Below are 14,571 nucleotides of genomic sequence, written 5' to 3' on the forward strand. Positions count from 1 at the left end.
TTCTCTCATTGCCAATTGGTTTTGAGGTGAAACTTTCCTCCGGTTGTCATAAAGAAAAGATATTCTTTAGGTATGGGTCAAATGTAACTGTCATTGTCTTGAGATCTTTTAAATACATGTTACACTACTCCTCTTATTAACAATATTCACGAGCCTTGCCTTGCACTGTTGTTAAAACAACAAGGTTCTATAGGGGAGGAACTTAAAGTTTGCCTCTGCTTGCCAAGAATTGAGTTCTGTAAAAATGCACACATACTATTGCAGGGATGCAAAGAGTAACTAGAGATAAGTTTTAGACTACATAAAACAAGCCCCTCCAGAATAAGAGATACTTATACAAATTGAAACGACAAGCAATATTATAATCTTTTTACCATATTAATTAAATTTCCATATGAATGGATACATATCGTGATCTGCTTGAAACTAATGAAAATTAGAGACGGATACTCCCTGAAAGAAGTTTTATATATGATCTGACTTGTTGAAATCTATAACCACATTTCGTTCTTGTTGAAATCTATAACCATATTTCGTTTATGAACCAAATGAGATGGATTTTTGCTCATCCTCTTTCAAAGAACTTGTCATCATTGCAACTTGTCTAATACTTGGTCTATCATCTGGAAAAGGATTTATGCATTTTAATGCTACCTGCAACAAGTCAATCATTCTCTGTTCACAAGCATCTTGTAAGATTAGCGACTTGTCAAAAACTTCAACACTCCATTCCTTTGAGACTACTGACTTTACCCATTTCACCAGATTGAATCCATCATTTTTAACTACTTTTCCTGTCAGAAGCTCGAGAAGTATCACGCCGAAGGCATATACATCATCTTTAAACATATCAGGTGCAATCAAATTTCTGTCATTGACATCTTTGTCATGAGAAACGAACGATTGATCTTGACTTTCTGCCACCACTAGGCCATACTCGCTTATGCCTGGATCCATATTCTTGTCAAACAAAATGTTACTTGATTTCAAGTTACCATGTGCTATTCCACTTTCATGAAGCTCCTCATGCATATATGCCAGAGCCTTAGCTATGTTCGCTGCAACTTTTAGTCTGCTCCCCCAGTCAAAAAACTGTCCACTTTGGGGTCCTGAAATCATTAGAGGTGAATACAATTATTTGGTTAGATGTATACTTGGAGGCAACTTGCAACCTTTAAATTAAGGATCTAGTTCTACTATATTGAAGAAGGTGTTAGACTTGAAGAAAATGCAAAGTTCAAGAGATATCTCAAATGGAAATAAGTAACAATCATATTGGAAAAGGTACTATAAGCAATGATTTATTACCATAATTTGGATGATAGGTAAATTTTATTTTTCATTGTCATAGGAAGAAAGGCACCCTTTTCTAGGATAAAAACACTTCCATTTCCTTTGGAGTACTAATGTAGGCATTAGTATATTAAACTTGAAATACTAACATTTAGTAGACATATCAGAACATAACTGAACGTTCTACTTTATGTTTGATGCAATTTAAAATGTGACTAAAATACGAAATGAGAATATGAAGTCAAACAATTTGGTAACATTGGGTGGAATCAAACAGAACATAACACAGTTAGACTGATTTCTCTTTGATTCTACCCATTTTATTGAATCACAGTGCATCAATGTTTAGTCTCATGATTTGTTCTGTTGCATTTATAAAATATATCAATTATATAAACGAACTCGTGTGTTATGTTACTCTCATTCTAACACCTATATCAAGTGCTACCTACCTTACTATTAAATACTAGTTGAGACTTGAGACTTTGCTTGATAACTTACCATAGAGCAACATGAAGAGACTACCATTCTGAAGGTATTCATATGCCAAGAGTTTCTCTTGCTCCGAAAAATAATACGCAACAGGTGAGAGCACATGTGGATGCTTCGCTCGTGCTAACAGTTCCATCTTCTTCTCAAAATCTTGCTTTGAAATTCCCCAATTCCTTATCCTCTTGACTGCCAACAACACCCCATTGTTAACCATCACCTTGTAGAGGCTTCCATGCTTTCCTCTTCTAACCAATTCAGCAGGACAACTGAGCAAGTCCTCAAAATTCAACCCCTTAAGCCCCGGACTCGAAAGAACAACAAGAGATGATTTGTAAATTCCACTTTCCGAAGTTGTCATTGAATACTCAGATCTAATCCCAATGCTACTCTTAAATCCATTGGAATTGAAAGTTTGACTAACCTTGCCACCAATAGTTTCTTCTCCCGTTTCTTTTTTTGCAGCTTCTTCTTTGGTCTTGAATTTCCTTACCAATTTGAAGGAGATGAAAACCAGAACAATGGCACCGAGAATTATGTATCCCGAATAAATATACAAACCATAACCCGAAGATTTTTTGTCCTTCATCTCACATAGCATAGGAAAAGGAGCTATAGAAGGTGGATATGCACATGCCTTTGAAAGTGGTTTTCCACATAAATCAGGATTACTATAAAAGCTGTCTGCATTGAATTTTCCACCAACATTAGGAATAGGACCTTGTAAATTGTTGTTAGAGACATTAAACTTGTCAAGGTTGGAGAAATCAAAAACAGGAATTCCCCCAGTGAAACTGTTATTTTCAGCAAGAAAGGATATCAAACCTGAAATTCGCGCCACATTAGGAAGCTCTCCAGTGAAGAAGTTATCCGAAATACGAAGCCTTTTCAAGTTACTTAGTTTAGCAATAGAAATAGGAATCTCGCAGGAGAATTCGTTCCCATTTAGGAACAAGTGAGTCAAGGACTTACAATTTCCTATATCCTCTGATATTAAACCATGTAACATGTTGTCACTAAGGCTAAGGATTTGAAGAGAATTGTTTACTAAGCAAAGAGAAGTAGCATCTAATACACCAATTAGATTGGACTTGTCAAGAACTATACTCCTAACAGAATAATTGTCTGAATTGCAACTCACACCATACCACTTATCAATGCATGGATCAGATGTAAGGTTCCAACCCCACATTGCATTTCTTGGTGCAAGTTTTTCCATGAACGTGACTAAGGCCTGTTTCACTTCTTCGTTGTCTGAATTTGCCTTTAGAAAAATCAAAAAGATGTAAGTTGAGAATAATAGTTTTAGACTTAGACCCATTTTTGCAGCAGCAGAATTAGACCCCTTGCTCTACAGTGGCTCTATATTTTGGTTTCACTGTCTTTGCAGTAGGTTGGGCTAGATTACTGAAATAGTGTGATTAGGTGAACATGGTCTATAATTTATTATGTTCAATGTCACTTAAAATCTCATTAGCATTTCATTACCAAAAGGTTGAGATATAGCAACATTAATTGTGTAATATTGTGGATATCGTTGACAATAGGAAGCCATGGAAATGAGCCAAAGGGCAGAAAGTAACAATAGTAAATTTGGATGCCGGCATTTTTAAATGGTTGAGTGTTAGTATTGCACGTCTTTCTCAATCACCTCCTCTCTCCCTTCCTTTGGCTCCTCTCCTTTTGCGAGGGTTTTTGCTACTTTTCATCATATAATATAATATCAATATTTCCTTTTTTTTTTGGTGCATATAAGGATATATCTCCTTAGTTTGATACATGTAACTTGTCAATCTTGGTATCTTCTTAGAATCTGTTTGTGAGTTGAGTTTTGGATGGGAATAAAGAAAAAATGAATGGCTTGAACCATGAAATATATTAGTAAGATAACTCAAAAGTCTTTCTTCTTCTTTCTTTTTTCTCCAAAACTCAACTCGCAAATAAACTCTTAGTAGCTAGCTTGTTGCATAGATTCAATTGTTTATATTCAGTGACCGGAGGAATGAAATCACCAAATGTGAAGTTAGCTGATCTATATCCAACGGTACTCCCAATCCAGGTAAGATTCAATAATTATTAGGCATTTCTTAGTTTTTTTATTAGAAAAATTATATTAATAGAAAGGTACCAATGATACAGGTTAGTTGTAAGGATGGTGATTGAAATTATCCTAATAATTATAAGAGAATAAATTATTTTCTCATATCGGATATAACTTGTTTCCTTAAATCTATTTAGTGTTTGACAAGTGTCTTATTTTTTTATAATATATTTTAAAATGATAATTTCTTAAATGAAGATAAATAAGACACATGTCAAATGCTGAGTGAATTTAAAAAAATAAATTATCTCATGGCAAGAGGAGATACTTTATTATTTAATTATAATATAATTCCATAAAAGAATGTCAAATGTAGGGGTGTAAGTGGTTCTAGTTTAAACAGCGTAAGTGATGAAACCGAACCAACCAAACCAAACCACAAAATTTGGTTCAGTTCGGTTTCGCGGTTCGGTTACTTTTTAAGGAACCGTTTATGTTCGGTTCAGTTTATGATTTTAGAAATTTAGGAACCATTGAAACCAAACTGCATATTAAAGAAATAGATACTAGGGGATGATGTTATATTATTGCTTAAATTCTTCAACCAATTTTTTTAACTTAAATTACCAATTTTGTGTGAATTGTAGTGTTATATATGTTACTGATTGTTATTTAAGTTAGTATTATATATATTATTAGTTACTAGATTGTTTCCTAGTGTCTTGATGATTTGAAATATAGTTTCCGACTTTTGTGGTATTGAGTTTGAAAATATCATATATCATATATTATTCTACATGTATTGTTATGTATTACTAATTGTGAAATGTAAGATTATAAATATAACTACAATATGTTTTATTAATCATGAATTGTATTGTTATATATGTTATTAATAGATATATATATGCTACTAATTGTTGACCATAATATTATATATAATAATTCACTTTTTTCTACATCAATTACATAATTGTTATAAATGTTACTAACAATCAATTATGAGTTTCAATTTTTTTACACATTTATATATGATTCATAATTTTTTATAATAATAGTAGTAATATTTTTCGTTTTATGGATAAACAATATATTTTGTAATACTTTTTGAACTTTCAATTGATCTAAGATTTTTTATAAAAGAAGTAATTGGAAAAACCGTGGAATCGAACCGAACCATTCAAGAGCAGTTCAGTTCGGTTCTTACAGTTAAATTTGCAGTTAATTAAGCAGAACCGAACCATATGTTTTTATTTGATTCGATCACTAAAATGCACTAAAAATCTAACCAAACTTTTTACACCCCTAGTCAAATGTAATTATATTTATTAAACCTTAATAAGTATCATATAACCATATTGATATGATCATTAGATTCACACCATTTCAGGCAAAGCTATAATTGCATTAAATAACTGAAATCATCACCAACTAATCCTCCGCTCTGATTTGAGGATGGTTGAATTAGCTATAACAAATTTTCAGACCTGTAGCCACAAATTTATAATATCCCAAATTTTCACATGCTTCTCCACTTATTTTAACATGGCTAACCATTACGTCCACATTGTTGCCATGAAAAGAAAAAGTAACAGCCCAACTAGCATCTGATATTCAATTCATTCTGCACTTCTAGAACGTCATTGTTTCCGAGCTTCTTCTCTCGTGGCTGCTTTGACATATATTTCGTAACAGCATCCTGAAATATCGTAAAAGCATACAAGAATAATGAAACAATGTAACAGTGGGAGAAACAGGAGAAGGGCTTTTAGTAAACAACTTCCCAACCACAATATAGTAATAAACTAGATGATAAGATGCATTTCCTACTCAGTACGTGGGTAGGAAGGAAATGGTTCACATTGAATAATGATATAAGGTAGAACTTGAATTAATATTTCAAAAAAATGAGCTGTGTATGCTCAGTAGAATATTGATAATGCAAAACATTCAACAAATATAGAACTATCCATTCATGAATTCTGTTTTGATGTCTGATAACCCCGGTAAAAGAATACACAAGAATGGAGAAGAAACCGTACAAAAATCGATTCGGAATCAATTCGATTCCAAATACTAATACCTCTTTTATTGATTGCAAGAATTGAAGAAGATTACAAAGATGAACCCTAATTAATTCCCTGAATCAATTACACGATACAAGGTTGATTCCCTGAATCACTTCCCCTTTCTACTCAATTCTCCGAAACTACCCCCACTAACCCCCTAACTCCTATTTATAGCTATTGGTGCACACTCCTCGTCCCATAGCAGTAACCGAAACTGTTCTAGGGGAATTTCCCTTGCTGCCACATGGACTATTGGCTGCCACGTGGCCTGCTTTGATACACCCTTGTGATGGGTGGTCTTCCCCGCACCCTATCAATACCCTCTCCCAGAAGAACCAACTTGTCCTCAAGGACAAATTGAGGAAAAGCTTCATGTATTTGAGCCGCTGACTCCCAAGAATTCTCACAGTTCGGCAAACCCTCCCACTGCACCAACACTTCAACATTTCCACTCGGATCAACCCGGTGTTGCAAAATTTCCATTGGCTGCACCTTCAATTCTAACTCCTCGGACAACATCATTGGTAGGGGTTGAGGTTGTTGAGCCGGTTTCAGAGCCTTTTTCAATAGAGAAACATGGAACATGGGATGGACTCGTGCATGATCCAACAATGCCAACCGGTAAGCTACCGTTCCAATGCGCTCCAAAATCTGATACGGTCCATAGAACTTAGCTGACAATTTGGCCGAAGGTCTTGAAGCTAGAGTCTTCAACCTATACGGTTGAAGTTTCAAGTACACCCAATCGCCCACCTCAAACTCCACCTCACACCTATGTTTATCGGCTTGAGCCTTCATCAAATCTTGGGCTCGAAACAAGTTCTACCTCAACTCTTGAATAACCTCATCTCGAGCCACTAAGAGTTGGTTCACTTCCTCTACCTTTGACGTGAACGTACACCCCTTAATCAGAGTCGGAGGGTCCCTTCCATACAAAGCTTTGAAAGGAGTCATCCCTACAGAGATGTTGTAAGTAGTGTTAAACCAAAACTCAGCCCACGCCAACCATTCCACCCATTTCTTCGGCTTAGGCCCCACAAAACATCGAAGATATGTCTCCAAACTACGATTCACCACCTCGATCTGCCCATCCGTTTGAGGATGGTAAGTCGTGCTGTACTTCAAACGAGTACCTGCTAATCGGAACAATTCCTGCCATAAATGACTCAAAAAGACCTGATCACGATCTGAAACTATCGTTGCCGGAAACCCATGTAGCGACCTCTTTCACAAACACGGAAGCTACATCCTTAGCCGAATAGGGATGGCCAAGAGGATAAAAATGGGCGTATTTTGTGAGTCGATCCACCACTACCAAAATGGTATCCTTGCCTTGTGACCGTGCAATCTGGATATGAAATCCATGGAAATATCCTGCCATACCTGAGTAGGAATAGGTAATGGTTGCAACACCCCTCCAGGTGCTAAAGTGGAATACTTTTGGCGTTGACACACCTCACACGCCTCGACATACTGCTTCACATAACCTCGCATGTCGTCCCAATAAAAGAAACTAGATACCCGTTTGTCATGACACTCAGCCAAAATCAGAGGCAACTTGTCAGACGTCTTGGGCAACACTAATCTCCCCTAATACAACAACCGCACTGCCTGAAACTAGAACCCCGGATGGGAATCTGGATTTTCCGCCAAATCCTGGATCACCCTCCTCCACTTAGGTTCTTGCTGAACCTCTTGGAACCACCCTTCGACATCTCCAACATAAATCACTGAGAGTGCCGAATAATAGGCCTTCCTCGATAACGCATCGGCCACAGAATTCTCTTTCCCTAGTTTGAACTGAATCTCGAAATCCAAACCAATGAGCTTTACTTTCCATTTGAACTGTTTCTCACTGAAAAGCCTCTGATCTGTAAGGAATTTCAAGCTCCTTTGGTCCGTTCTAATGACAAAGTGGTGGCCCATCAGGTAGTGCTTCCACTTCTGTACGGCCTGAACCAACGCCATAAGCTCGCGTTCATATACCGACTTCAATTGGGACCTTGCTGATAGCCCTTTACTCCAAAAAGCGAGAGGGCGTCCCTCCTGCATCAACACCGCCCCAATTCCCTTACTTGAAGCATCGTTGAGAGTCTGAAATGCAAGAGTGGCCTCTTCAGTCCACACAAAGTTATCTTTTTTCAATAAGTCAGTGAGAGGTTTAGCAATTCTCCCATATCCTTGCACAAACCTACGGTAATAACCTGTGAGGCCCAGAAATTCCATTAAACTCTTTAGATCACGGGGTATCAGCCAAGAACTCATCGTAGCCACCTTTGATTCATCTGCCGCCACTCTAGAATGAGAGATGATATGGCCAAAATATTCTAAACTGGGCTTGGCAAAACTGCATTTTTTTTGTTGACTTTTAGCGAATTAGCTTGCAAAGCGGTCAACACCTCCCTCGGCTGCCTTTCATGAGACTCCTCATCAGAACTGTAAACCAGAATATCATCGAAAAAAGACTAATGCAAATCTCTGCAAATAGGACCGTAATACCTCATTCATGAGGGCCTGGAAGGTCGAAGGTGCATTAGTGAGGCTGAAAGGCATCACCACAAACTCATAATGACCTTCATGGGTTCGGAAAGTAGTCTTCTCCACATTTCACTCCGCATCTGAATCTGATGATACCCTGATTTCAAGTCCAATTTGGTGAAGACTATGGCTCCTCCAATCTCATCCAATAACTCCTCAATAATCAGGATAGGAAATTTGTTCAGTATTGTCACCTTATTTAATGCCCTATAATCCACACAGAACCTCCATCCCCCATCCTTCTTTTTCACCAAAATGACAGGACTGGAATAAGGACTAATGCTATGCTGAATAACCCCTGACTCCAACATTTCCCTAACCAGGCCTTCGATCTCTGTTTTCTGATAGTGTGGATATTTGTACGGTCTAATATTGGGGATAGCTGCCCCCTCAATCAGATGTATGGCATGATCCTGCCTACGTACTAGTGGTAAGCCTGTCGGATCTGTGAATAACTCATCAAAATCTTCGAGCACATGCAACATACGGACCAGAGTGCTCTCAACCCCTTCCCCCTTTGGACTTGATGATTCACAATGCATGATCAACCCTTCACCTTCTGCCCTAATTACCTGCTACAATGCACCATATGAAATCTCGATTTTGGCCAAGGTTGGGTTTCCGGTGATACGGATCGACTTTTGGCCTTGCTTGATCGTGAGCTCCAATTTTACCAAAATCAGCTTGAACCTCACCCAATCCAGATAACCAATCTAAACCCAACACCAGATCAACCCATTTGAGATTGAAGAGGTAGAAGTCTTAGATCACTTCCAGATTATGTATCTAGAAAGATAAATGCGCGCATTTCCCCCTATATTTCACCTTATGCCCATCTCCTACCTCCACCATATAAGAAGGAGTATCCTGAACTAATAGACTCAACTCCTGCACAACCTCATTACCTATGAAGTTATGAGAAGCCCCGCAGTCAATAAGCACAACCACAGCTCTCCCCCTTAACACCCCTTCTACTTTCTAGGAGCGGGTCGTAGTGAATCCCGACATGGAACACAAAAACAACCACAAACCATGTACCTATGGTACTTCTATACAATCTGCCCCTATATCGTCCTACTCTCCCTCTTCTTCCTCCAGAATAAGCATTCGAAATTGCCTATTCTTGCATCGATGATCTCTAGTAAAAGGTTCATAACATCTAAAACATAATCCTTTTTCATGCCGGTCCCTCACCTCCGCGCTGGTTAAATGCTTGAATTCTCCCCCTCTTGGCTGAACCACTTCGCTGACTGGTTTCGGTGCAAAATGCCCAACCGTGTTACTCCCCCCGAAGCTGCTCTACTTCCCTTCCCCCGCCGGTTTTGATTCCACCATTACAGTTTTGGAATACGGGTTTGTCCTCTGGCTACCTCCGGTGCGGTTTGCATAACCATACGAGCCCCTCCTACTCAATATTGCATTCTTTTGCTCAATCAATAGCACCTTTTGTATTACTTCGGATAAAGACTGTAACTCATACAACTTTACCTCGGCTTGAAGCTCTTCCTTCAACCCATTTAGAAATATGCCCCTTGTAAATTCAGGATCAATGGTTCTCAATGCTCCAACATACTTCTCAAATTCCTCTACAAATTCTTCCACTGAACCAGTTTGTTCTAGGGCGAGTAACTGCTCAAACAGATTCTGAATCATCGAAGGTTGGAATCTTCGAACCACTGCGATCTTGAATCCTTCCCAATTCAGCCTTGGGTTGGACTTTTCCCACCAATGCTACCAACTCAATGCCTTCCCTTCGAGTGCCATAATCGTGGCCTGCATTTTCTCCCCTTCCGTTAGCTCCTTCAACTGGAAATACCTTTCCAATCGATGAGTCCATCCAAACGCATCTTCGCCAGAGAAGATTGGAATTTCCAACTTCCTCCACGTTTCCCGCCGAAACTCCCCTCCACCGTGAATTCCTTCTCGGAACTCATTTCTGCCCCGAGTACCACCACAGAACTCATTCCCCTCTTGAACCTCTGCACGGAACTCATCACCACCGTGTATACCACCACGGAACTCATTCCCGATCTGCTCCCCTATATGGAACTCTTGTCCGCCGTGAACTCCTCCACGGAATTCATTTCCGTCGTGAACTTCCCCACGGAAATCACCTTCTCGGTGAATCTCTCTTCTACGACGAGCTCCATTGCCATGGGAGTCGTGAATTCCCCCACGGAAATCACCTTCTCTGTGCCGTGAACGGAGCTTGCAGCGTTGCCGCCGTGTTCTGCGTCGGCATTGAAGCCGTAGCGATCCATGATTCCGCAAATTCCAACCTCATTCTCATCTCTTCGCGTTCTTGCTCCCAATCCTCTCCGGATCGCGACATACTTCGAGTCTTCATGAAGTTACGGTGACATGGCAGCGGTTTTCAGGGCACCGGAATCGGTGCTCTGATACCAGTGATAACACCGGTAAAAGAATACACAAGAATGGAGAAGAAACCGTACAAAAATCGATTCGGAATCAATTTGATTCCGAATACTAATACCTCTTTTATTGATTGCAAGAATTGAAGAAGATTACAAAGATGAACCCTAATTGATTCCCTGAATCAATTACACGTTACAAGGTTGATTCCCTGAATCACTTCCCCTTTCTACTCAATTCTCCAAAGCTACCCCCACTAACCCCCCTAACTCCTATTTATAGCTATTGGTGCACACTCCTCATCCCATAGCAGTAACCGAAATTGCTCTAGGGGAATTTCCCTGGCTGCCACGTGGACTATTATTGGCTGCCACGTGGCCTTCTCCGGTACACCTTGTGATGGGTGGTCTTCCCCGCACCCTATCAATGTCTGACTCATTTCTTCCTTTTCTATTGTTGGTTAATTTGAAAGACGGGAAAGGAGATCATAAATGATGAATGTGCAACAACAGAAAAATCAAGATATTAACTGCAAGCTAAAAAGTTGGAAAAAACATTTGAAACATCTGAAATAAGAGCAAATATTATAGTATTTTGTTACTAGTACTTAAAGGAGAGGATCTTCAAGGTTCAAAGATAAAGAGACAGGTGCTCCAAAGTTTCATAAAAACTATAACTGGACTTATACAAACAAACACATTGCTTAATGTTAAAGATGCAAAGATTTGAGGAAATAATGAATGTAGAAACTAAAAGGACACATCTATGCACAGGATACAATCAATAAGATAAATGACCTATTGACTCAATCACAAACTGGCCTTGTAATAACAACATAAAAAATGCCCAACTGGCCGATGATAAAGTGAACAATATTCTCCTTTCAATGGTATTTTCTCCTTCAGAAACTTTCCTTGTTGTATAGTTTTTATAATTTATGTTATTCAGCAAAGTTTTACTTGTGAAGAATTATAGTTTCAGCAGTTAAGCATACGATTTTCAAATTACTAGGGGCATGCCAACCCCAAATCTGGCTCAAATCATTACCAATTAAGATATTCATACATTTAACCTAAAAGAAACAAATTTCAATCAGAAAAATTGGAACAATGTATTTTTCCTTTTAAGCTTACTGAAACACTAACTTTATTTTCTGGTATTTCTGAAACACTAACTTTAAAACTGTCTCTTTGTGAACATTTAGCTGGACTATTTACTTTGGAAAACACTCCCTACCCCCTTTTCAAAAACAAGGTAAGATTAAACATTCACTACTTATAAACAACATTAGAATTTGATAAACATATTAAAAAAGAATATTATGCTTAAAGTTAGATTATTAAGATTTAAGAGCACAATAATAAGTTTGGTATTTAGAATGATATGAGAGTGAGAGTAAGGCCAATGAATTTGAAATGAAACTAAAATGACATTCAAAGACAAACAATGAGAGGCCCAGTGAGATGTTCAGCTACTATTACACTTAACATGTCAGACATGCATTATTAGATTTCATCAGCAAATTAACTGTTATAACAAAACCAGGCTAATAAACAAATATAGAATAAGTCAACAGAATATAACAGTTGTTTTTTTAGCTTTGAGAGATAATAAAGCATCCTTCATGGTTTTATTTGTCCATATTAGCAAAATAATGGCAATGTGGACATTGACAGCCAAACGTAAATTACACGTTATTCAACTCCCTGACAAATCATAATTCCCAAACCCTCACTCATTTCATCGAAACCAGTGATAAAAGACTGTGTACCTGCTACAACAACAATTGTTAGAACATCCCCAATTCTTTTGAGTTGCTTCACACTCTTCTTATATGATTTGAATGGCTTCAGAGCTGAATCTTCAGCCAAGAGCTGTAAATTATTGAGGTAGTACAATTGAATGTACAATCAAACCAAAGAGTTAAGCACAGAAAGATGTCTCTTAATTCTTACGGGATATAAATGTACTCAGAGAGATTATGTGTCTTGCTTAATGTTCTGCCATGGGTTCAAAAAAGGATAACGGAATTGAAAATAATTTTTCTTTTACATTATAATGATTTGCAAAATCTCTACCTATTCATTGCCATACTAAAGCCAAGCAACGATTCTTCAAGATAGAATCAGAAGCTGATTTCAGCAATTTTTAAAGTCAAACAAGCTTTCAAGTTTCAGCCACATCCTAATAACCACTCCTATTTCGTAGCCGAGATACAGACGACCTTTGTAGAACTGCTGAGTGGCATACTCTCCAAATGTGCGGCCACCTGCTATAAATACGCCACCCTGCAGCCCAGGTAAACCATCTTCTACACACAACTCCTCACTGTGCTTCTATATAAACCCACAAAACTGTTACTCACACCCAGACGAATGGTCTATCCATCTGTTAATATCAGACAGACATGCTATCCACAAAGCGGGGTTTCCCCTTAAATTCGGATTAGGTTTGGGCGTGGTACCCATGAGTTCGGGTTAGGTTGTCATCCCTAGTTTTATGGGTGTATATAAAATTGCCCCTCATCACTTGCTACACATAGTGACTTGCACTATAGTGTAATTACAAGGGTACTTGTGTAATATTTGTGGGGCGAGAGTATGATACTCGTCCCCATCCCTGCCACAAAAAACCCAAACACGGGGAATCCACTCAGGATCCCCGAATAGGGATGCAAATTGTTAAGAAAAAACCATTTTTATTGATCAAGGTTAAGAATAAAGCCAAAATAGCGCTAATGGTCTTAAAACTAAAAGTGAAAAGTGAAGTATTTAAGTTGTTTGAAGAGATTAACAAAAATTAAAAAGGTTTAGGACTTACAGCTTTTTCACGGGTCCCAGGTTCGATGTGGAATCCGCGGCGCGAGTGATAAGTGGAATCTTCCGTTTTCTGTTTTCTCAACAACAAAAAACTTGGTTGATTGAAATTGATTTATGAAATTAACAATGATTTGAGAAAAAAATAAATGATGATACCTGGGCGGAAGATCGAAAGTGAGAAGCAATGGTTGTTTTCTTCAACAACAATGCCATTTTTAGGTCAAGTTTCAGGCTCTATTTTGAGAATTTATCAGAGGAAGAACGTGACAGAGCCTATGTTTGTTTTTAGAGTAATGAACTGTTTTATTGCTTCAAAATTGTGTGTACAATCAAATGAAAAGATGTACACTCAAGGAGTGTTTTGATACCCTAACCATACATGAAAACAGACTTTGTATTCTAGTTTTAATCGAATGAGAGTTGGAAAAATCCTGGTCATACTGTGATAAACTCGGTTAAACCGAATTAACCCGGGAAGTTAATCGGACAGTTCACTTAAAAAAATGGAACATTGTTCTAATATTTTGTTGTTTTACTACTATCCAAGAAGGATGAAGGTTTTATTATTTCAATATGATTACACATAATTATTAATTATATAAAGTTTTTGGTTTATATATAACTATATATTTATAGATAAAATTTATTAATTATGTATGGAATCACCTGTTTAGACCGGACGATTTAACCATTTAAATCGGTTAAACCTAATACGGGACCTCTACCAGTTTGACGTCCGGCTCGGGTTTCACAACATTGCATTCAAGGTATCTAGTGTTAGATTAGATTACACTATGACCAAAAGGTTAACTCTCTATTTGGTTCAGAAAGGAAAATGGATCTTGCTCCTGACCTTGACACGAGTTTGATGAAGACACCAACATAACATAAAAAAGAAAATGAAGAATATTTATGAATACAATGAAGATAAGCTTCAAGGAATTTAGGG

At 37.9% G+C, this 14,571-nt stretch overlaps 2 protein-coding genes across 2 annotated transcripts; both read right to left on the bottom strand.

The window, feature by feature from the left end:
* Positions 1-519: 519 nt before the first annotated feature.
* LOC109337770 (probable inactive receptor kinase At2g26730) lies at positions 520-3,158 on the bottom strand. The gene is made up of 2 exons (XM_019574815.1): positions 1,795-3,158; positions 520-1,109 (listed from the first exon to the last, which is right to left on the bottom strand). Exons 1-2 carry the CDS (start codon positions 3,101-3,103, stop codon positions 538-540), a joined length of 1,881 nt encoding a protein of 626 aa, XP_019430360.1. The 5' UTR covers positions 3,104-3,158; the 3' UTR covers positions 520-537.
* Positions 3,159-5,132: 1,974 nt separating this feature from the next.
* On the bottom strand, positions 5,133-13,938 carry LOC109337772 (succinate dehydrogenase subunit 7B, mitochondrial-like). Its single transcript, XM_019574817.1, has 4 exons — positions 13,779-13,938; positions 13,624-13,692; positions 12,575-12,677; positions 5,133-5,522 (listed from the first exon to the last, which is right to left on the bottom strand). The coding sequence occupies exons 1-4, from the start codon at positions 13,833-13,835 to the stop codon at positions 5,464-5,466; spliced, it is 288 nt and encodes a 95-aa protein (XP_019430362.1). The 5' UTR covers positions 13,836-13,938; the 3' UTR covers positions 5,133-5,463.
* Between the last annotated feature and the right edge of the window lie 633 nt (positions 13,939-14,571).

Source organism: Lupinus angustifolius, unplaced genomic scaffold (assembly GCF_001865875.1).
Source record: "Lupinus angustifolius cultivar Tanjil unplaced genomic scaffold, LupAngTanjil_v1.0 Scaffold_10_111, whole genome shotgun sequence".
Taxonomy (NCBI): Eukaryota; Viridiplantae; Streptophyta; class Magnoliopsida; order Fabales; family Fabaceae; genus Lupinus; species Lupinus angustifolius.